The following is a 24,046-nucleotide window of genomic DNA, read 5'->3' as shown; positions in this document are numbered from 1 at the left end:
AAAAACTTAATTTTCTTTATTTTCCCCTCCTTTACAGACAGCTTAGAATTGGAACCATCTGACTGTTTAATCTGAAACTTATCATTTTTACCCTCTTTTATAGTTTTCTTTTTTATGTTTTGATAAGTAGAGAGGTTACCACAGGATATTTCCCTCCCCCTACTAGCTGTCTTATTTCTGAAGAGTTCATTTGAACATCCATTGAAATAAGGGTAAGTATATAGTTTATAGTTTATATAAATATGTACAAACTATATAAGTTTATGGTTATTGCGACCTTTTTTTTGGAAAAATGATTTTTAATTATCTAGTGGTCCATAAATGGATGGCTTAGAATTTCACACTAATGAATAATGAGGTATTTTCTGTTTTATCTCCATTTTGGGATAGTACTGGAAAAACTAAAGCAACAAGGTATCCGAAAAATAGGGCAAGAATGATCTGTTTGGTAGATAATGTCCTAAGTTAGTACCTTTCAAACTTTTCCAACCATGTATTCTGATGAAAGCAAGTGAATGCAGATTCCAAGAGATATGGGGGTATTCACTACAAGTACAAATTTTCTTTTGAAGTAAAACTTTCTTTTAATCTTAAAAACTCATTCATATTTTACATTCTACTCACGTCTGTTCTTTGTTTAATATTTAAAACAAATATTAAATTATCACAAAGTTGGAAATTTGACTCTTAGGAAGATGCACCACATTTTTCTCATGGATTCACATATCCTCTGCACACCTTTCTTTGCCCAGGGCTCAGGTACTCCAGCTGCAAAACGTGTGGCTCTGACGTGTCTATTTTTATCACAGGTATAATCCAGTTACCAAGAATGTGACCGTAAAGAGTGAAGGTGCTATTCAGGTCAACTTCACACTTGTTCGATCTTCAACAGATTCAAACAATGAATCAAAGAAAGGGAAGGGGGACAGCACCAACACTGCTGACGCCAGTGATCCAACTACTAAAGAGTTTGAAACTTTAATTAAAGACCTTTCTGCTGAGAATGGTTTGGAAGGCTTCATGTTACGCTCCTCTTCAAATCTGGCTCTTTATCGATACCATTCATACAAAGACTTATCAGAGTTTCTGAGAGGACTTGTGATGAACTATCCACATATTACAAATCTTACCAGGTGCGTGTCACCTCCTAACTACCTTGCCTTTTCTTTGTTTCTTTCCTTTTTTTATTTTTCTTTTTTAAGAAGTTACATTCAGCATAAGCCGGGTTGAATAGTTCTTATAATTTGTTTGGGAGCATAGAGGGTCGGAGTTCACTTATTTTGAAACATATTTGCCTGGAGAGCTTTGTAACAACAAATCTTGAAAACTTTTATGAGGAACATTGGAGTGTATGTCCTGTGCCTCCAGGAAATGTAAAATTACTGTTTCTAATGGTTACTTTGATTCCTTTCCACTTTTCAGCTGCAGACTCATGTTCTGACTAAATACTAGTTTGTTTTATTTTGCTTGAAGCAAGGAACAAATTTGGAACTTTGAGCTCACCTGTCAGGGATCATTCTTTTTTTCAAATTAGAAAATGAAGCCTGGTTGCTGTCATGTTCTATACTGTAGTCTCTCGTCACAGCTGAACGGTTGCTTTTCCCTGAAGCCTTGGCGACATATGTGATTAAGGGTCTCTGGAAAATATGCAGTACTGGCTTATGTGAAAGTGATGGCTGAGACAGCCTTCACCTTCACTTTCTGGGGCTTCTCTGCCTTGCTCTCACTGTTTCATAATAAATCCTCTTTAGGTCTTGTTACTCCAAACTTATTTCCTTGATTTGTTGATTTCTATTGTTTGCCTGTTGACTGCCTTTACTTTACATTTGCCCTCAGTTTGTCATTCTCCACCACATAAGTAATAAACATTATCTAGCCTTTTACTTTGTTTTTCTTCATTGGTCCTTTTAATTTTACCAGCAAATACTGGTTTACAATGTTCATGGATGCAAAGAGTGATATTTACTTTGGCAATACGGATTACCTCTCTTCTTCAACTGATTCTTGAATATTTCTGCCCAGTTCAGGTTTTAATATTGTCCATATTAGTGCCACATAGAGCTTATAGACTTTCTTCTTTTAAAGTTAAAAAAAATTGGAAATTATTTTGCTATCCGTTTACTTAATTCACTTAAGTATTTTTAACCTTCCAATTCAAGAGAACTTTTTAGTTAAATATTTCCCCCAAAATATACAACACCTGCCAATGGTGGGACACAAGACAGTGTTAGGTAGTCCACCAATGGGTATCATTGAATAGAATTGACAGAAAGCAATACTTTTTCTAGTCTATTAATCCTTCTCAATTTAATGCTAATGTTTGTTTTTTTTCTAACCCTTGTAAATCTCCCTTTATATTAAAGAAAGCAGGCCTTAAGATCAGACCTCTTGGGCAAGCAGAGCATTTTCAATCATCTTTATTGTGATACTGGTACTACATTTATAGTAAAGTATAAAGTATCTAATTTACATAAATTAATTTAGATTTGAAAAGTGAGGTTTTCTACATTTGTCTATATTTAAATTTTTCCACAATGAAAATGTAAATGAGGTAATTTAAAAAATGTGTGTTAACTAAATAGTAGTGTAGATTGTAGAAGATAGGACAAATATTGTGAAGATGGTATGAGAATGACTGAATTTGGAAGAATGCTATACTGAATCATAATCTCTCCTGAATCTGATAATATATCACTTCTATTTGACTTTCTTTGTTCAAGGAAAACTAATTTTCTTGAGGTTTTCTGACACAATGATTCATCCTTTAAAGACTTGTTAAGGCTTTTCATGTTTATTTTATTTTAAATTTCATAAGTCAGCATTAACATAATGCTTGATTACTTGCTGACTTTTTGTTTCTGGTTTTTGAAAGTTTGGGACAGAGTGCTGAATATCGTCATATTTGGTCCCTTGAAATATCCAATAAGCCCAACGTATCTGAGCCTGAAGAACCAAAGATTCGTTTTGTTGCTGGTATCCATGGAAATGCTCCTGTTGGAACTGAACTGCTTTTGGCTCTGGCAGAATTTCTCTGCCTAAACTACAAAAAGAACCCAGCTGTTACCCAAGTAAGCGAATAGCCTGTTTTGACATGTTAAAAGGAAAAAATTCAGTGATACATTGATATAAAGGCACCGTTTTGAAATTTTAATTTCTTGTTAGGTTTTACACAGAGTCACTTTTAGTGCATTATAAACTTTACTCTTTAAAAATATACCATCTTTGTATATACTCATTGTTAATAGTGTCTTTCTATTCTATTTCTTTGGTTACAATTAAGGCACATAGAGGAAAATATATTAAAGATTTGCGTTCAATCCTCTACTCCCTTATTTAATAGCCAAGTTATACTTCCAATCTTTACTTACGATTTTGTGCATTCTAACTTAAGGACTTCCTTCCTAGTTACTGATAACTAGGATACTTTATTGGAAAAAGAGGTGAAAGACAAATAGTTTTTCTTTTCATGTAGTAAATACAAAATTATTGGGCATCTTGGCTGCTAAGAGATTTTAGAAAAAGCAATGTGGCACTGTCTACTTTAGTTATCCATGACTATAGAAAAGAACTTTGATTCAGAGGCTTGGTCGTGTATGATTAAGCAGTCTGTGATCTCTTAGAGGTCGAGTGGAAAGTGTGTGCATCCTTCTAGAACACTCAGTAATTAGCAGTGTCTACGTAGAATTTAGAAAGGAGAAAGGAACTGATATTTATTTAATACCTACTGTCTGCTGGGTTCTATACCAAGTACTTTACATGCATCAGGATTTAATCCTCAACCCTGTAATTATGTTATCTCCGCTTTATACATGTGAAAACTGAGGCAGAGATATTTGATAACTTACAGGAGGTTACATAGACAGTAAGTGGTAAAACGAATTGAACCCAAACCCTATGCTGTTGTGTTATACATACTGTCTCCCCTAAAAGAAATTTGGAAAGAATTGATGTCATGATTAGGATCGGAAGGGAACTGTGGGATTAGGTGAGATTAATTTATATCAGAATTAATCAAAAAAGTAATTTACAACCTTCAGCAAAGCAAATTCCATTGACTTCTTTATGTGAGTTATGAGTTACAAGAAGTATCTCAAAGACATTTTTTTATTCTTTTATAAAATGGGAGAGTCCCTAGGACAGTAGTTGTCAACCCTGGCTACACATTAGAAACATCTAGGAAGTTTTTTAAAATACCAGTGACTGGGTCTCATCCCCAGAAGCATCAATATTCCTTTAAAAGCTCCTTAGGTTATTCTAATATTTGGGCAGAGTTACTACCTACTGATCTTATAAGAGACTGTATACCCCAGGTAAAACATCTACCAGGAGTTTCAAAACTCCAGTTTATGAGGATTTGCCTCACTGGTCTAGATGGGTTTGAACTAGATCACGTTAGGTTGCCATTTATTTTGTGCTAAAGGTCAGAATTGTCTGGCAAGTTCAAGAAAATATACACATACCCAGAGACCTATAGTGAAACCCAAGCATGTATACTTTAGAAAAAGATCTCCCCCAGAGAGAGATTTAAGAACCAATTAATTAAAGGGACTCAAATATTTTCAATCTATAGACTATTTTAACAGAATAAATAAACCAGGGATCACTTATTCTGATTTACTATTAGAAATACATAGGATGAAGTGTATCAGAAATTAGTTCATGCCACATATGTAGGTATTGATGCCTATAAATCATCTGGAGGAGAAATTATGGGTAAGACAAATACCCTATTTCATTTTTTTTTGACATGCTAATTTCAACTCTTCTGTCTCATTGTTTCCAGACATACATTGATAGTTGTCAGATTATGCATTCCAGTTTTTAATCTGGAAAACAATCTTATTGACTTAAGCCATTGGTCAGCAAACTTTTTCTATAAAAGGCCATGTAGTATATATTTCAGGCTTTGTGGGATAGATGTTCTGTGTTACAACCACTCAACCCTACCATTACAGCACAAAAACAGTCATGGCCTGGGTATGACTATGTGCCAATAAAACTTTATTTACAACAACAAGCAGAAGGCTGGATTTAGCCTGCTGGCAGTGGTTTCTGACGCCTGTAGTAAGTCATCAGGCGGTCTCTGGGAACATTAGTTCTACAGTAGTTTTTTTGTTTCTTTTTTTAATGTACTTGGAGCAAGAATTTTTATTTTTTAAATTTTTTGCTGCCTTTTAAAAATATGCATTTAAAACAAATAAGATTTTCCATTTGAGGCATGGTAGCTACCTTTTGATTCCACGTATAACTAATAAACTCATTGACTTCTGTTTCTGTTTTAGTTGGTTGACAGGACTAGAATTGTGATTGTCCCTTCTCTAAATCCAGATGGGCGAGAGCGAGCACAAGAGAAAGAATGTACTTCAAATATAGGACAAACGAATGCTCGTGGCAAAGACCTGGATACAGACTTTACAAGTAAGTTTCATTGTTTGGCATTAAAGTACTTTGCAGTTTTTGAGGGAAGACGTTTGCTCTGCATTCACGTTGTTTGCCTTCACTCAAGAGTCCAAATAACTTGATTTGGGCGGAGAAGAGGAGCCTTATGTAGCTTGTAGGCAGTTGACAGTGTTTTTGGGTCCTTTATTTGGCAGGGAGAGTTGGTAAAGCGAATGATAACACTACTTTTGGAAGGTAAGTAACTGCCCTTTAGAGTAAATCAAAGGGTAATAGGAGGATAGGAATATAAATTCTCAGGTATAGCCCCAGAAATTTAACAACGGGCAGAGTAATGGAATGTTCCATTGGCCAGGTGGCCCATTGCAATTCATAAGGAATCCCACAAGGCACTGAGCATGGGCAGCTATATTAAGACAGTATAGTCCTACGACCACATCAAAATTACAACTAAACTACAGAACAACCATCACTGAGAATCACCTGAAGTCTAACTCAACAGAAGTCCTGCAACTAAAGACATACACAAGAAGCCACCTCAAGACTGGCAGCAGGGGCAGAGACATGGGACGGGCTGGTCCCACACCTGCTTGTGGCAGTTAAAAATCGGGAGGAATATCTTGACTGTGGAGGTCCCCCTGAGAGGCGAGGGGACCCAGTCCCTCACCAGACTCCCCAGCCCAGGGTTGGAGGGATGGGGAGAGAAGTACCCACAACTTCTGGCTGTGAAAACCAGCGCAGACTGTGGCTAAGAGAGATGGAGGGTGCTGGAGACCCAGGCGTTCCTCTTAAAGGGCCCACACACAGACTTACTCGTTGATGGACTCACTCACCCTGAGCTCCAGTGCTGGGGCAGCAGCTCAAAAGGCACCAGGGACATACTCTTGGTGATTCCCTGAGGCCCCTCTGCAACCAACTTGTGGGCCCACCCAAGCTTCTTCCAGTGGCTTTTCCATACAAATGGCCTGGCTTGGCTTATGCTGCAGACTTTCCTAAAATTACTCAAAGGTTCACAAGCCCCAGACAAGCAACAGCTGACTTCAGTGTGCCCTTACCTCTAGCTGAGCAGCCCCAAGCCCAGCACTAGCAGCAGCTGGCCTTCGTGTACAGGTTAGCCTCTCCCAGGTGTCTCCAAGCCCAGCACGGGCAGTGGTCATTTGCATATTGCTTAGTGGCTCATTCCAGGTGGCCCCAGGCAGGGCACAGGCTGCAGCTGAACTTGGCTTGTAGCAGAGCCCCTTACAGGAGGCCCCAGGGCCAACACACTTTGTGGCCACCTTTGGACCCAGCCGGAGCACCATCAGACTGCCTGTGTGGACAACACGCCCAAAGGGCAGACTGGGCAGATACCAGAGCCCCACTAAAGTCAATCCTGCTCTATAGGATCAGCCCCTGCACCACAGCTCCTCCACTGTAGTCACAGCCAATCCTGACAACCAGTCAGCCTGAGGGTCAATCTCTCCCATTGATGTGCAAACAGCAACCAAGGCTCAACTACAACAGGAGGGCACACACAACCCACACAAGGGACACACCTGCAGCATCTAGCTCAGGTGACCAGGAGAGTGTGCCACTGGGCCCCACAGGACACCAACTCCGTAAGGCCACTCTACTAACCGGGAAATATAGTAGCTCTATCTAATATATGGAAACAAACACAGGGAGGCAACCAAAATGGGGAGGCAAAGAAACATGTCCCAAATAAAACCACAGAACAAAGCTTCAGAAAAAGAACTAAACAAAATGGAGGCAAGCAATCTACTAGACGCTGAGTTCAAAAAACTGGTTCTAAGGATGCTCAGTCATCTCAGGGAGAATTTCAACAAAGAGACAGGAAACATAAAAAATGGAGATAGAAAACGAAGAACCAGTCAGAAATAAAGAATATAATAACTGAAATGAAGACTACATTAGAGGGAATTAACAGTAGATTAGATGAAACAGAGGACTTAATCAGTGATTTAGAAGATAAGGTAATAGAAAACACCCAAACAACAGCAAAAAGGAAAAAAAAAAATCCAAGAAAATGAGGATAGTTTAAGGGGCCCCAGGGACAACATCAAGCATACCAACATTTTCATCTTAGGAGTACCAGAAGGAGAAGAGAAAGAGCAAGGAATTGAAAACCTATTTGAAAAAGTGACGGAAAACTTCCCTAACCTGGGGAAGGAAATAGACATACAAGCCTGGGAAGCACAGAGAGTCCCAAACAAGATGAACCCAAAGAGGCCCACACCAAGACACATCATAATTAAAAGGGCAGAGGTTAAAGACAGAGAATCTTAAAAGCATCAAGAGAAAAGCAGTTAGTTACCTACTGGGGAGCTCCCATAAAACCATCAGCTCATTTCTCAACGGAAACTTTGCAGGCCAGAAGGGATTGGCAGGAAGTAATTCAAAGTGATGAAAGCAAGGAACTACAACCAAGATTACTCTACCCAGCACAGCTTTCATTTAGAATTGAAGGACAGATAAAGAGCTTCCCAAACAAGAAAAAGCTAAAGGAGATCACCATCACCAAACCAGTATTACAGGAAATGTTAAAGGGACTTCTTTAAGAAGAAGAAGAAAAATCAAAAGCATGAATAATGAAATGGCAAAAACTACATATCTATCAACAATTACTTTGAATGGATTAAGTGCTCCAATCAAGACACATAAGATGGCTGAATAAATAAGAAAAAAAGACCTTTATGTATGCTGCCTGCAAGAGACTCACTTCAGATCAAAAGATACACAGACAGAAAGTAAAAGGATGGAAAAAGATATTTCATGAAAATGAAAAATAGAAAAAGCTGGGGTAGCAATACTCACACCAGACAAAATAGGCTTTAAAACTAAAAGGCTATAACAAGATACAAAGAAGAACCCAATGATCCCACTTGTGGGTATTTATCCAAAGAAACCCAAAACACTACTTCAAGGAACCTGTGCATCCGCATGTTCATTGCAGCATTATTTGCAATGGCCAAGATGTGGAGGCAGCCTGAGTGTCCTTCAGTGGATGAATGGATAAAGAGGAGGTGGTACATATATACAATGGAATATTACTTAGCAATAAAAAAGAATGAAATCTTGCCATCTGCAACAACATGGATGGACCTAGAGGGTATTAGACTGAGTGGAGTAAGTAAGACAGAGAAGGTAAATGCTGTATGATTTCACTTTTATATGGAATCTGAAGAACACAATAAACGAACAAACAAAACAGAAATAAACTCATATAGATACAGAGAACATTTTGAGAGTTGCCAGATGGAAGGGGGGGTTAAAAGGATGGGTAAAAAGGGGGAAGAGATTAAGAAGTACAAATTGATATATGCAAAATAGTCATGGGGATGTAGGGTATAGCATAAGAAATATAGTCAGTAATTTTGTAATAACTATGTATGGTGTCAGATGGGTACTAAATTTATTGGGGTGATCACTTCATAAGTTATGTAAATGTCTAATTACTATGTTTACCCATGAAACTAATTTAATATTGTACATCAACTATAATTGAAAAGTAAAAATATTATTTAAATAAGAGAGACATTGTAGTCCTTGGACCTGGGAGGCCCAGAGACCTTTCAGAATGCCTATAAGGTAAAAAATTGTCATAATGAAACTAAGGTATTACTTTACCTTTTTCACCATTCTCAAGTAAACTGAGTTTTCTAACAACATAACATAACATAACTGAATGAACAGAAAGCAGAAGCCCATGAGAACCTAAGCTTTTATTAAAGATATCCATTTCTGATGTATTTATGAATTATAATAAAAATGACTATATACATTAAAAAAATAAAGTACTTTGCAGATAATGTTATTTCTCTTTGCTAGGAGATTGGTTGATCCTATTTTGTAGATGAGTAATGGGGTACTTTCATTCTAGGTGATAGATATAAGGTATAAATGAATACAGACATTTAGAAAATTTTTTGAATTTTTCTCCTTTATCCATTGCAAAAATAATTCAAGTTTTTTCTTAGAAATTCAGTCGATAATATTGGTAGTTTTATCACTGGTCATACAGAGATGTATTTTTCTCTCTCTACCCTTTCACATATGTGCATGTACACATACACACACACGATATATGTGTATGTTTTGAAGGTGCCTGTTTCTTTACTTATATAGGATCATCTACTATACATATTGTTCTGCCACTTTTTTCATTAAATATATCATTGACATCTTCCCATTTCAGTAGTTACAGATTTTTAACATTCTTTTTTTCCCCCTTTCTTCTGCCTCCCACCCCCTACTCTGATTCAAGCCTTTGTTTCTCAGTCTAGTGTAGGACACAGCTCCCTGGCCCATACTGGTATTATGAGCCTTGCACTTCCCCCAGCTGAGGCAGTCGGTTAGCCGCTCATGGCAGCCCATGGCAGCCCAGCTCTAGGGAGAGCCATTGTTCACAATCTTAGCTGTAGAGGGTGCAGCTTACTGGACCCATGTGGGAATCGACCTGGTGACCTCGGCATTAGGAGCACAGCGCTCCAACCACCTGAGCCACCAGGCCGGCCTTTAACATTCTTATTAATGGCATCTTAGTATACTGTCAACATGTGGCAATACTCTTAATTTAGTCAACCATGTCTATGCTGATGGACATTTAGTTTCTTCCTAATTGTTTGCTCTTGCAAACAATGCTGCAGAAAACACTCTGCTTTCTGAAAATCTTATTTTCTTTCAACGATAGATTATATATTTCCTAAATTATTATTATTTTTTAATTAAAGTTTATTGGGGTAACAATTGTTAGTAAAGTTACCCTAAATTATTTTTAAAGGAAGATACGTTCATCCCTTTTTGTTTCCAGTAAGAATTGTCTTAAAAATCGCTTAGAGTCATTAACCTTTACACATTATCTTGAAGCATGTAAAATTCAAAATAACCTACCTTTTAAAATATATATTTCTAGCTTGAGATAGTGGCTTATGGAGTAATATTTATTACAGATTTCGTAAGTTAGCCTTCTGATTGTGGTCAAGTAGAGAATATTTCCTTAGCTACTCATACTAAAATTTTAAAACATATTCTGTTATATTTTTTATTTTTTTATTTTTTAGATAATGCCTCCCAGCCTGAGACTAAAGCCATCATTGAAAATTTGATTCAAAAACAAGACTTCAGTCTTTCTGTTGCTTTAGATGGTGGTTCGGTGCTGGTCACATACCCGTATGACAAGCCAGTACAAACAGGTATGTAGAATGTCACTTTACATATATACTGTTTAAGCTTAGATAGGAAATTCCAATTAGGTAATGTCCCTTCTAAATTTATTCTTTTTAATGGTGAGCATTTGAGCACACTCCCTGAGCAAATAACTAACCTAATAGGATTGTATGCATATATCAACAGTTCAAACAGTTCCTTGGAAAAGAACGGTTGGATCTAATGATGGCCTAGCTAAGTGGGGCCATCGTGTCACATCTGTTCAATGTAGACAACAATCATTTGTTGAGCAATTATGTCTATAGACATTGGGAGTACAGAAGTGAATCAGACACAATGCCTGCGTCAAGAAACTCTTATGTAACCAAATACTAACAAATACAGAATTGCCCTCCCCTGCTTTAAACTTTGACTGACTGATTGTAAGTTATGGTGACATAACAGTTGTTTGTAGAATCTCTCTGGGGCCATTATGTAAGGAGATAGTTTGCATTGTTTTCAATGCAGCTTACAAGGAAATATCGTTATTAGGCCACAGTTGCCCCAAAATTTAGTAAAACATACCAAAACAAGTTTGTATTTTGGTGTGGTCGCATGCTATGTAAACTAACCATTAGTACCTTATCATATAGGCAGGACGTGTGTCTTCTTAGTCTGTCTGATTATCGTGGGCCAAACCTAACCATGTGGTTCGTTATAATAGTTCCTCAGTGGTGTGCAAGGAGAGAAAGATGACTTGTACCCATGAGTTGAACTTAGAGAGAAATCTTTTGGATTTCTCCACCAACTTCTGAATTTTTCCTTTGTAGTGGAAAACAAAGAGACTCTGAAGCATCTGGCATCTCTTTACGCAAATAATCATCCATCGATGCACATGGGTCAGCCCAGTTGCCCAAATAAATCAGGTAAGTATTTTCCCTACCCCTTGTTATTGTTTCTGCTTTGGCCTTCTGGTCTTGTTGATCCCTTATCTCTTAATGCTTTTGTAGATGAGAATATTCCAGGAGGAGTAATGCGTGGAGCAGAATGGCACAGTCACCTGGGCAGCATGAAGGTATACTTTATAGAATGCAGCAAGAATGGAATTATAAATATTGGCCATTGTCTTTTCTCATATAAGCAAAGGGAACGGCATCTGCTTCATGGCTTTCTTGACAAAATAGCGCTGAACTTAACCTCTAACAGCATTTTGTTTTTTGCCATTTTAATCATTTTTGATTATACAATTCAGTAATATTAATTACATTTACAATGTTGTGTAGCTGTCACCATTCCAAACCATCCATTTCCAAAACCTTTTCATCACCCCAAACAGAAACTCTGTAGCCACTAAGCAATAACTTCTCATTCCCCCGACCCCTGGCAACCTCTTACCTATTTTATGTTTCTGTGTATTTGCCTGGTCTAGATATTTCAGATAAGTGGAATAGTACAATATTTGCCCTCCTCTGTGTTTGGCTTCTTGTGTCTGGCTTCTTTCACTTACTGTAATGTTTTCAGGGTTTATCCATTGTATAGCAGGCAGGTAACAGTACTCCACTCCTTTTTATGGCTGAATAATGTTCTGTTGTATGTATACACCACATTTTGTTTATCATTTTTATCTGTTGATGGATACTTGAGTTGTTTCTATTTTTGGCTATTGAGAATAATGCTGCAATGAACAATCATAGACAAGTATCTTTTGAGCTTGTGTTTACAATTCTTTTGAGTACATACCTAGAAGCAGAATTGCTAGTCATATTCTAATTTTATGTTTAACTTTTTGAGGAACCACCGAACTATTTTCCACATCAACTGAACCATTTTACATTCCCACCAACAATGTATAAGGGTTCCAAGTTCTCCACATCCAAGTCAATACTTGTTATTTTCTATTTTTTTAATTATAGCCATGCTAGTAGGTGTGAAGTGATACCTCATTGTAGTTTTGATTTGCTTTTCCGTGATGACTAATGATGTTGAACATCCTTCATGTGCTTATTGGCCATGTGTCTTTGGAGAATCTATTCAAGTCTTTTGCCCATTTTAAAATTGGGTTTGTCTTTCTGTTGTTGAGTTGCAAGAATTCTTTATATATTTTGGATACTAAACCCTTATCAGATGTTTGATTTGCCAATAATTTCTCCCTTTCTGTAGGTTGTTGTTTCATTTTCTTAATGATATCCTTTGATGCACAGAAGTTTCTAATTTTGATGAAGTCATATTTACCTATTGTTTTGTTGCTCATGCTTTTGTTGTCTGTCATACCTAAGAATTCATTGCCAAACCCAGGGTCATGAAGATTTACCCCTATGTTTTCTTCTAATGAGTGTTATGGATTCAGTAAGTTCTTATATTTGATTTGAGTTGGTTTTTGTGTATGATACGAAGTAGGAGTTCAACTTCATTTGTATGTGGAAGTCCAGTTGTCTGAGCACCATTTGTTGAAAAGACTATTCTTTCCCCTGTTGAATGGTCTTGACACCGTTGTCAAAAATCTGTTGACCAAAGGTGTATGGGTTTACTTCTGGACTCTCAATTCTATTCCATTGGTCTATATGTCCATTTTTATGCCAGTACCACTGTTTTGATTACTGTAGGTTGGTAGTAAGTTTTGAAATTGGGAAGTGTGAGTACTCCAACTTTGTTATTTTCAAGATTGTTTTGACCGTTCAAGGCTGCTTGTAATTCCATTTGAATGTGAGTATTGGCTTTTCTTTTTCTGCAAAAAACAAAAGGCTGTTGGAATTTTGTTAGGGGTATGTTGAATCTGTAGATCACTTTGGGTGGTATTGACATCTCAACAGTATTGTCTTCTTATCCATGAACACAGTATGTTTTTCTGTTTACTTAGGTCTTCCTTAATTTCTTTCTGATAGCATTTTAGTTGATTGTCCAGCCACTTCAAATTAGTCAGTAGTTCTTAGCAGATGGGTGGTTAGCTTGTCATTCCATTCACATGTGCAATCAGAAAATTAGTTTCATTCCCATCACTACCTGCTTTCCCTCCTTTATTTATTAAGAACTTACTATGTGTGAGGCACTCTGTTATATTAGTGATAAATAAAATATATCCCCAGGCCCATTCAGTAAGTATTGTACAAATAACTGTGTTACAGAATTAATTGATTTGATCTAGAAGAGAGCAGCAACTCTCAACATGCCAAAAGAAACTAAAGACAGAAAAGGTTACACTTAGCCAGAGATGTAGCCTTCTCTTCATAGAGGAAGTGGCATTTGGGTGCAGAGATGGTGAAACAGGACATTCCAGAAAGAGGAAGCAGTATGGCCAGAGGACAATATGCAGTCTAGTTGTGTTAGAATATGGGGTATAATGGAAAGCAGTAAAAGACAAGAATGGAAAGAATTTGGGGCTTTGAATGCTTTGTTTTAGTAAGAAATGGGAATCCACTGAAGGTTTTGGGTAGGTATATAATGGTATGATCTGAGCTGTTCTGTGGGAATACTCATCTCTTAGCAGTGGGTTAAGATAGTTTGGAGGAAGGAGAGTCTGTAGTGCAGGGAGACTGGTTTGGAATAGCCAAGACAAGAAATAATGAACGCCTAGACTGGGGTAGTAGCAATGGGGGTGGAGTCAAGGGATCAAATTTCAGAGAAACTGTAGAGGTGGAATTGACAGGATTTGGCAAATTATGGCTGATAGCAAGAAAGTGAAGTCAAAACCGAGAGATTTCATGTCTGTGTGAGCAAATGAGTTAATACCATTAATTGGATTAGGAAAAAGAACAAGTTTGGGGGGAAAGGTGAAAGTTAGGTTTTGGAACCTGTCTACGTAAATAGTTCCTGCACCTGGATAATTGCTATATTGCAAACAATGGCTGTTGTCACTGTCAGGCTTGAGGCTGCAGGTTGAGGGTATCAGAGGGCGAGTGCTTGTGCTTCTACCTCCAGAGCTCCAAGAACAACCTGGAGGGAATATGGCCTACTGCATGTACTCATTCATTCATTCATTCATTCATTCAACAAGCCTTAATAAACCGCTCTACCTGCCAGACACTGTGGGAAGCACTGGAGATACAAAAATGAATTAGACATAGTCCCTGGTCTCAAGGGTACTCAGGAGCAGCTATGTTTGTGACTGATTATAATACCAAGTGGTTTATTTATATTTGCTGTAAAATGCTTTAGAGTCTTTGTTTACATCACCCAGGTTTTCTTTTTATTCCATTTGTTGCATTACAAAGCCTCACTCTTATTTTTACTTATTACTTTTCCCACATTTGTTTTTGAATTTTATATTCCAGGATTATAGCGTCACCTATGGCCATTGTCCGGAAATCACAGTATACACAAGCTGCTGCTACTTTCCTAGCGCAGCACAACTCCCTTCCTTGTGGGCAGAAAATAAAAAATCTCTTCTTAGCATGCTGGTGGAGGTGAGACTTTCTCTTTTAACTAGAAGCAAACTCCTAGGAATATGTTCAATGAAACCTTTATCAAAATGTTTTATTAATCTTTTACCAAAAATTTATATTATTTATTTTAAATGTATATAGGAAAGAGAGTTTGTTCAATTTATAGTGCCCAGATAGGTGCCTTGAGTTCACACATCTGGAATCTGCTATAATGTAGATAATGTCACCCTATGAGATGTTACATGTTCTTTCATTTGAATATCACATGAAGTTACTCGAGATTGTGTGGAAAGTTAAAGGCATCAGAAGATTTGGGTGCTAACACTTTAGACTTTGACTCTGTTGGAGTTCTCTTTTCCCTTATCTCTATGCCTCTGAAGCAGTGAATGAGTAGCTAAGAAGGTCAGAGGCAGTGGAGAAGGACAAATAAGCCAGTCTTAGAGGGATTTTTGTTGTTCTGTTTGTTGCTTTTGTCATGCCTCAAGCTATTACCTCCACCTGACATTATGAAAACATAAATTTATATTTTAAACATTTTTTCAGGTTCACAAGGGAGTTCATGGATTTGTTAAAGACAAGACTGGAAAACCGATCTCTAAAGCCGTCATTGTACTCAACGAAGGGATAAAGGTGCACACGAAAGAGGGAGGCTATTTCCATGTGCTCTTAGCCCCGGGTGTCCATAACATCAATGCCATCGCAGAGGGGTATCAGCAACAACATTCACAGGTAAGAAACTCAGATTGAGGAGTTCCATGTAAATTCTTATTCTTAAAAGCTCAATTTTATTTTGAAACACTTGTTAGAAAACTTGTGAGATATAAAGAAATAAAAAGCGTGACCAACTCTTGATTATGAGATCTTGTTCTGCCCTTTAGCAACAAAAGGGACATTTTTATAGCATTTTGTATACTTGAGATGACAGTGAATCATCTCTTCGGTTTGCTATAAAGGCCGTAGGAATACAGCAGGGATACAATACACCTTAAGTAGACTTTTTCATAATTCTCGCTCTTTATCTTCCTAGGTCTTTGTGCATCATGATGCAGCGAGCTCTGTGGTAATCGTCTTTGACACAGATAACCGGATATTTGGTTTGCCAAGGGAGCTTGTGGTAACTGTATCAGGTAAAGATATTTATATTTTTAGTGGTAGGCGTTAACACCAGTCCTGACGTTTCTCTTTTTGTTTTTTTGTTTTTCTTCTTGTTGGACAAGCCATTTTTTACATTAAACTTATTGGGGTTACATTGGTTTATAAAAACTGATGTTTCAATTTGAGAGTGGATATCCTCTATAATCACCTGAAGTTAATCACTTTTCTTCTACTGTTTCCTTATCTAAACATGATTTTTCTGGAATGCTGTTCTCCTGTGTGTGTTCATGGCTTGCCCCTTCATATTTTCAGGTCTGTACTCAAATGTCACTTCCACAGAGAGACCTTCCCTGATCGCCCTAGCTGAAATAGTCCCCCTGGCACTATCTCCACCTCACTTGTTTCTATTATAGCTCTTAATCACTAGCTGACATTATATTATATATAGTCATTTATTTGTCTGTATTCGATCTCTCCCACTAAAACAGAAGCTCTGAGGGAGGTGGGAGTTTACCTGCATCCCCTGTGCCTAGAACCATGGTTGACATGTAGTGGGTCTCAATGAATGATTTGCTTTAAGATCATAAGTAAGTCCCTTGGACGACAACTTGTTACTTCTATTTTTCCATGACCCTGAAAGGAGGAAGTATTTGTTTTCTCCAGTATTAATGTGTGCCATTACTTGAATTACTAAAAGGTTAGAACGAAAATAAAGATGTGGTAAAATAATAAATATTGTGTTGTATTGTCTTTTTGACAGAGAGCCTTGGTTCATTTCTAACCAAGGACTCTATTTTGTGCCACTTGGACTTGACACAAAATAACCAAGTTTTATTACAGAGTATGTGAGGGAGAAATCCTTAATTGAAGGAGAGGGGTATATTAGAAATATGGTCAAATCATAAAACATGTTGTGCCGTGTTTAAAGTAAAGAGTTCTCAGCTTGAACCAGATAAAATATACATCACTTAGTGGTTAGAAACACAGGAGCTAGGATTCAGCCACAGTTTAAATCTGGCTCTGCCAACATTTGCTGTTATGAACTTAATTTTAATTATGATTTTATTATCATTTTCTCACTAAGACTCTAATTCTGACGACCTCATGTACAAATATTTTAAATAAATGAGAGGCTTTGAATGAGATGAAAATTTACTGGAAAGGAAAAGAAGTCATTGATAAACTGCAGAACAGTAACAGTTTGATTTCATTGCAATAAATGAAAAATAAATATATGAGTATAAATATATGCATGAAGAAAAATGTGGGAAAATATGCATAGGGTTATTAAAAATGATCTTGAGGTAACAGAAATGTGAAAATGTGAGGCTTTTGGTTTGGATTTTTAGTATTTTTGCTTATCTTTTTCTAATTTTGTAAACTATAAATGTACTGCTTCTTAATAATGAAAGGTTTTTGAGTACACGAAATAAAAATAAAACAAATGAAGGGCATATTATAATATTAGAAGTGCCATTGTAAGAAGCTGCTTATTTATATCCTGAAAGTAGAATATCATTCACGTGGTGGTTTTGTTTCTCAGGTGCCACCATGTCGGCGTTGATCCTAACAGCTTGCATTATTTGGTGCATCTGCTCGATCAAGTCTAACAGACACAAGGATGGCTTTCATCGGCTCAGGCAGCATCATGATGAGTATGAAGATGAAATTCGCATGATGTCAACCGGCTCCAAGAAGTCCCTCTTAAGCCATGAGTTCCAGGATGAAACAGACACTGAAGAGGAAACATTATATTCCAGCAAACATTGAAACGCACACCTTGCGTATCTCCCAGCATCAGTACCAAGCAAAATTACAGTTCCTTTTGGGAGACACTGCATTAAGAAGAGAGACTATCTTGCTTCTTCAAAGAGCTTTGGGAAGTTAACTTGCTAAATTTGTATTCTCTGTGAGTTTGGCTGGCAGTTTTGAACTTCCCCTCCTTAAAGTACTCTTACCTTTAAAAAAAAAAGAAATCTGCTTTCTATTTATGCAGCAGAGATGGGACAGCCACTTTGTTTTTCTTTTTAATTTAAGAGAAGGTGTTCGGAGCTATGTTATAACTACAAAAGCCAACTAGTGGATGTTGTATTTTGCACATCAGGTGTTTACTAGTGGCTTTAGCTTTCTTCTTTATTTTAAATGGCCAAAAGAATCCAGAATCATTAAGGCAGGGACAGCAGTCAGAATCTGACATAAAGCTTTAAAACTCGAGGTTTTCTCAACCTACTGAGGAGTTCTTTTCTCTAGTTATTAAATAGCTGGAGTTTCTCCCATTATTCAGGTTTAATGGAGGCTGAGTTCATTTTTAAACATATAACATTAGGAAATGAATAAATGGGTTTTCGCATTGGCTTTCTACCTGTTCCAAGGCTAGATCAGAACTGGTAGGCTATGCTCTCAGCAAGATTTCACTACCTCTCTTGTAAGGTTTAGCAGAGTTCTAAATAGCCCCATTTTAAGGGAGAACTTGTTGACTTTGTTGTAAAAGATCTAAGTGTCCATTTGGATGAAGCTAAGAGAGTGATCTATCTAGCAAAAGCTAAAACTCATGTTGCCTATCTTTTAACTTGGTAAAAATACACAGGTGCTGCTTTTATCTGTGAAGCACGAGTTTATTCCAGGAATGCTTAACTCTTTAATATTTCCCAAATTTGAACCTTTTTCTATGTTGTTCACTTACCGTTTTCAGATTACCCAGCAATCTAGAAGATATGAATTCTTCTGAAAGTATCTGGAAGTGTGGAAGAAACCTACTTGCACATTATTACCCTACATTTGAATACAAAATAACTACATTTCATACTCCAGCGCAAACCTATGCCTTGGAATAGCATACTGTTACTGAACTAGCTTGGTCAGTCTTATTCACTTAATCACTTATAGACCTCTGCAAGTGATTGGGTTCTTGGTCCTAAGGTTTCATTTGACAGTCTCTTTTTGATCAGCCAATTTTGTTAAAAGTTCAGTTGAAAGCATTTAAAATGGCTCCCTCCATTTAAAACAATGTAAACTATGAACTGCTGTGTGATATGACACTGTCGTGACAAGAGCATCATCTTCACTGCCAGTTGGGTTATTTAAAAGACCTGAAAGATTTGCATTTTATTGTGTCTGTTATTCAGTGGAAGTGATGCTTTTTGTAAGTATGAGTCTTACCAATGATCTAATGGTTTAATACCTTTGAATGTTTTAATGGCCAAGTTGCTGCTGAACTTATACTAATCAGGGGATCAAAAAACTTGCTCTCATCCTTTCAAATTGTATCCTATATCCATTAATACATCAATCATCCCAAAGCTTTCCTGTGGAGTGGTTTACCACCCACCTAGATCATTCAACCAGGTTTTGTGAGGAATGCACCCAAAATGGCTTTATAAAAAGAGATTTGGTTGAGCAGGAATAACAAAGTCATGACATTTATTAATGAGTATCTGTGATAAATTTGGGTTGTTCACAGTTAAGCCATTCTGGTATTAACAACTCTAAATTTTGAGCCCTTGCCACCCCACTCTTACCCCACCACATACATAAAACAGTGTTGGTGGGGTGCTAATACTTAATGAAATATACGTGATTTAATTGATTCTAATCATATTTCACATTTTCCTTAAGGGGATAGTGTGGTCTTTTCAGCTTTATTTTTAAGAATGAAAAGTCAGAAAACAAACAAAGGGCCTATGAGTGGCTGGCTCTGCTTGAGACATTGCAGGTAGAAATGAAACAAAGTTGATGTGACAGCCTGTAGTTAATTAGGTCTTCGCTAGAGGATGCCTTATAAATTCATTTCTCTCTTGAATTAAACATGTCTTTAACTGTACATCACAGTGGCTGGATTCCACCCCTTTTAAGCATGTATAAATTTTTTTTAGAAATGAACATACAAGTAGTTCTTTTTATCATTTTTTTTTTCTGAACAGAAAACCAAATTCTGCTATGAATCTTAAATCTTTAATGAATTTCTATGTAATGCATTATCCTGCAAAACAGGGCCTTCTCAGCCTGTGTTACCTATTAACATGAATGTATAGATCGTGACTACTAGAACTGTGTTCTCTGCCCTGCTTTGTCTTTTATTTGTGGATCTAATCTAATATTAGACCACATTGACTGCTTAAGGCATTGAAGCCATATGGGATGAGGAATGCATTTTTTTCAGTGTTTCTCCTAGAGACTTTCCATTTCCTTGGAGTCATGGAGGCAAGTAAGTATCACAGTATTAAGAAATTTGCCCAATCCTGAGTTGTGCCTTTCTTTACTCGTAAGGCATGGTTTTTGGTTTTTTTTTTGGTTTTGGTTTTGTTTTTTTTGTCCTGTGATCAGTTTGTAAGCCTTCTTCTCTCCCAGCTCCTTAATAAAAGCAAAGTGATTGAGTAGGTAATGTGCAAAGTGTCTGCCTGTGTAAATGTATTTGTACTGATGATGTAGTTCAAAGATAAATTCAAGTTAATTTCAGAGGGAAAGACCCTTTGGTTTTGATGTATGTTGCTGAACATGTGGGTAGTGGTTGGGATCCATCCAGTGGAGGAATGCTTGCAATTCTCATTGGAGGGAATTTGCTATGGGATTTTGTCATCCTCCAGAAAGGAAACAATGTATAGTAGGCCCAGTGTGATCGATTGGTTTATCTTCGGTAACTTTCACCTGAATGGGATTTGCTGAATTAATGAATATTGAACTTAAAACTAATTATGAGTTGACAAATAAATAAAAGGTAGTACTTATGCCTGAGCTTATTGTGTTTCTGAGCTAACACCAGGTTACTCAGTAACCATGACCTGTTCCTCCATTTTTATTTATTCTCAGCAGTAGTTTTATCTTCTTGTCACCAGAAATGCATTTGTGCCAGGTTTTGTCCCTGCTCTATTAAAGGCTTCTGGGCTATAAATGCTGAATTTGTGCCCTACATTATGGTTCTCTGGTAGAATTGTTTTTTAACAGCAGCAACTTTATTGTTAGTACAAAAATTCCACTGTGGTTGATGTTCAGTGATTTTCTATCTAGCAACTTTTTGATGACTATCTGGGTTTCTGATTTGTCTTAAAGTGAATTTGAAGGCGGGTGATTAGAGCCCTGACTAATGTCAACTGAACTTGGATTTCCAGTTCATAAAGAGATATCTCCCAAGACCCATTTCTTCTGTGTTTTGGCAATAATTAATATTCCACTTGACTTTCAGCATACTGTCCTAGTTGATTTTGATTTGACAGAATACATTATGAAATTTGAAAGTAGGCTATCATTTTGAGGTAACTGGATATAAATTATGTAAATATGTATGATTATGACTTTTATAAACAGCATAACATGAGTGTACTAGCTACATTCTATTCTGGCCATGCTGCAGATTTTCTGGAGGTATGACATAATGATATTTTTTTATGCTCTGATTAAAAATCAGTTTTTCCCCTCTCCATTTTTTCACAGTGACATTCCCCAGCTCCAGAACAATCTATAGCTATTTATATGAGGTGCCCAACACGCATTCATCTCAAGTGCTTCATTCTTTGGTTTATTTCATGCACTGTGCCTTCAAAATGAAGTTTTTAAAGGGGACTTTAAACAAAGTTGAATCATAGTTTTAAAAAGTCAATCTGTGTAACTTATGTGAAATCTAACTGTAATGAGGTCCTTTCTGTTTTTTATATGTAAACAGATCTACTAATCCTGTATAAAAGTTATTTTATGATGTTTGTCTTTCTTTGTGTTTTGTCTCATAATCTCTTTTCAAAAGCAATAGACCAGAAAAAGTATTGTTCCAACTTGAAAGTTATGTATTTAGCTTTTCTACCTATACAAGGAGAAAAATAGTGCCAGGCTAGGATACAGTGTTTTACCTGTAGTGTTTTTATCATCATGAATTGACCCAAAAGAAAACTATGTTTCTGAAATAATCACATCATATAATAGCCACATTTCTCCTTTCTGTCTGTAGCCAGCCCAGTTGACATATGTATAATCATTCCACAATGAACACCACAGAACTGGCCATGGAAATGTTAATATGCCCATTTTAAACTTGTTTGTTTAAAAGTTGGTCCTTTTCACAGATGAGTCCAGTGAGAATAACTTGTCATGACATTCCTCGGCACAGTGGTGATCAATTCCTTTAGTGATAATTTGTTGATACTGCTGCTCCAGTAGGAATTGGGAAAGCAGTTACATAAGCAACATGGGCTCTGCTGACAAGGAACTCAGTCTAGACCAGGGAAATAGAAATGGAAATTAGCTGTACCGTGTTTCCCCGAAAATAAGACCTAGCCGGACAATCAGCTCTAATGCGTCTTTTGGAGCGAAAATTAATATAAGACCTGGTATTACATAAAATTATATTATATTACATTACATTATAGTTAAATAAGACCAGGTCTTATATTAATTTTTGCTCCAAAAGACGCATTAGAGGTGATTGTCCGGCTAGGTCTTATTTTCGGGGAAACATGGTACTTCTATAGTGACTGGCTCCTCTAAAAAGAAAGTCTGCTCTAGAAGTATAGCATAAAAATTTGACCATGGACTTTGAAGTTGAACCAATCTATGATTGATTCTTGGCTCTGCCACTTGCTCCCTATGTGACTTTGTTTTATACAAGTTTCTTAATATTATCTGAGTGTCATTTTCTCTACTGGTTAAGGAATAATACCTGATAGGATTGTAATGGGAACTAAGAGAAATAATGTTAGCAAAGGGCCCAACATAATATTTAACTTGGAATTGAATGACGATGGCAACCAGCATCATTTGCTGTTTTCTGATCCCTTTGAAAGAAAGTTATTTTATCAAATATGTGAACAAAGATCTGTTTACAGGCAGTCTTTTTAATTTAGAAAAAATCCTGAGACATGAATAGTAAAGAAAAAAAGCTATGAAATTTTCCATTATGTGGTAAATTATCTATAGCATGGCAGTAAGGTTTTAAAATTTGTGCCAAATGCTTCAGATTTGTTTTAAAATAAAATTAGATTGTATTTATGCTTATTCGATGAAAACAGCCTTAAGTGCTACAAGAAGTCTCAACAGTGATGATGGTTCTTTTTTCCCCCAGTGTTTGAAATACTGTCCTGAATTTTTGTCAGGCATTTTCTCATAACGGAATCAAGAACCTTCTGTTTGTATCATGAACAGTAATCTGGTTATGTTCAGTTTTTCAGATTTCTAGAAAATGATTATTTTCGGCAAAGAGAATAATCAAGTGTATTCAATGCTAATACACTACTCAGTTATGAATAAATGTCATCATGTAGGTCTTTATCTCTTATTCTCACTTGCAGTTAGAATGCCAACTGATTCTATGCTATTTATTGCAAACCTCAGATATATACATCATTAATTATTACCCACAATGTAAAAGCAATGAAATCAGCATATAAAGCCCAATTGTAACTTTAGTATCACAATTTCCACCTTACATTAATCAGTACAATGTTAACAGCAAGCCTGGTAAGTTTTGGCATTTTGGTTGGGGTTAGATGGAATCCAATTCCCTATTACTGTGTAAACAAATGTAGATGAGGCGAGCAAGATTTGGAGTAGAAAGATGTTCAAGTTTCGAGGCCATCCTGGAAGACGTTTGAAACCAGGAGAGTGAGAAGATCGATTCGATTGAAACTATGGTAACTAGAAGTGGGAGTAGTCTAGTGAGATGGATGCCTCAAATTCAGCAAAGACTTGATTCATTTAGAAGCAATATGAAGAGGCAGTGATAAAGCTGTAGGTGGAAAATAAAAGCAACGGGTGAAGATTTTAGATGGAACATGTACAAAGAGATTGCAAATTAATTAGAAATTGTTATAATGTGGATTATATTCTGTGATTGTCATTGAGGTTGAGCCAAAGAGAAGGGGTCAAGGGGAAGATTCAGATTGCTAGATCTGAATCACGACTAAGCTCAAGTATTTGAAGTTATTCCAAATAATTATTATTGTCACTTATTATGTATTCTATGGTTCCTAGCAAGAGTTTTTTAAGATCAAACAGGCTTTTGATTTAGTGCTTGAAAGATACGAAGATGCTCAGAAGAATTTGATCCT

At 36.8% G+C, this 24,046-nt stretch overlaps 1 protein-coding gene across 1 annotated transcript in view; it reads left to right on the top strand.

The window, feature by feature from the left end:
* CPD (carboxypeptidase D) overlaps nucleotides 1–21,705 on the top strand; it is a 65,667-nt gene extending 43,962 nt beyond the window's left edge. The window contains exons 12-21 of the mRNA XM_019739524.3: nucleotides 810–1,133; nucleotides 2,873–3,068; nucleotides 5,283–5,418; nucleotides 10,458–10,589; nucleotides 11,373–11,468; nucleotides 11,553–11,617; nucleotides 14,811–14,942; nucleotides 15,465–15,650; nucleotides 15,949–16,048; nucleotides 17,560–21,705. Of these exons, the coding sequence (XP_019595083.3) occupies nucleotides 810–1,133; nucleotides 2,873–3,068; nucleotides 5,283–5,418; nucleotides 10,458–10,589; nucleotides 11,373–11,468; nucleotides 11,553–11,617; nucleotides 14,811–14,942; nucleotides 15,465–15,650; nucleotides 15,949–16,048; nucleotides 17,560–17,786 (1,594 nt within the window). The 3' untranslated portion in view covers nucleotides 17,787–21,705. The remainder of the gene's footprint in view (nucleotides 1–809; nucleotides 1,134–2,872; nucleotides 3,069–5,282; nucleotides 5,419–10,457; nucleotides 10,590–11,372; nucleotides 11,469–11,552; nucleotides 11,618–14,810; nucleotides 14,943–15,464; nucleotides 15,651–15,948; nucleotides 16,049–17,559) is intronic.
* Nucleotides 21,706–24,046: the final 2,341 nt, after the last annotated feature.

The sequence above is a fragment of the Rhinolophus sinicus genome, chromosome 12, assembly GCF_057876585.1.
Source record: "Rhinolophus sinicus isolate RSI-liver-muscle chromosome 12, RSI-T2T, whole genome shotgun sequence".
NCBI lineage: Eukaryota > Metazoa > Chordata > Mammalia > Chiroptera > Rhinolophidae > Rhinolophus > Rhinolophus sinicus.
This window is presented reverse-complemented; position numbering and strand designations above follow the sequence as displayed.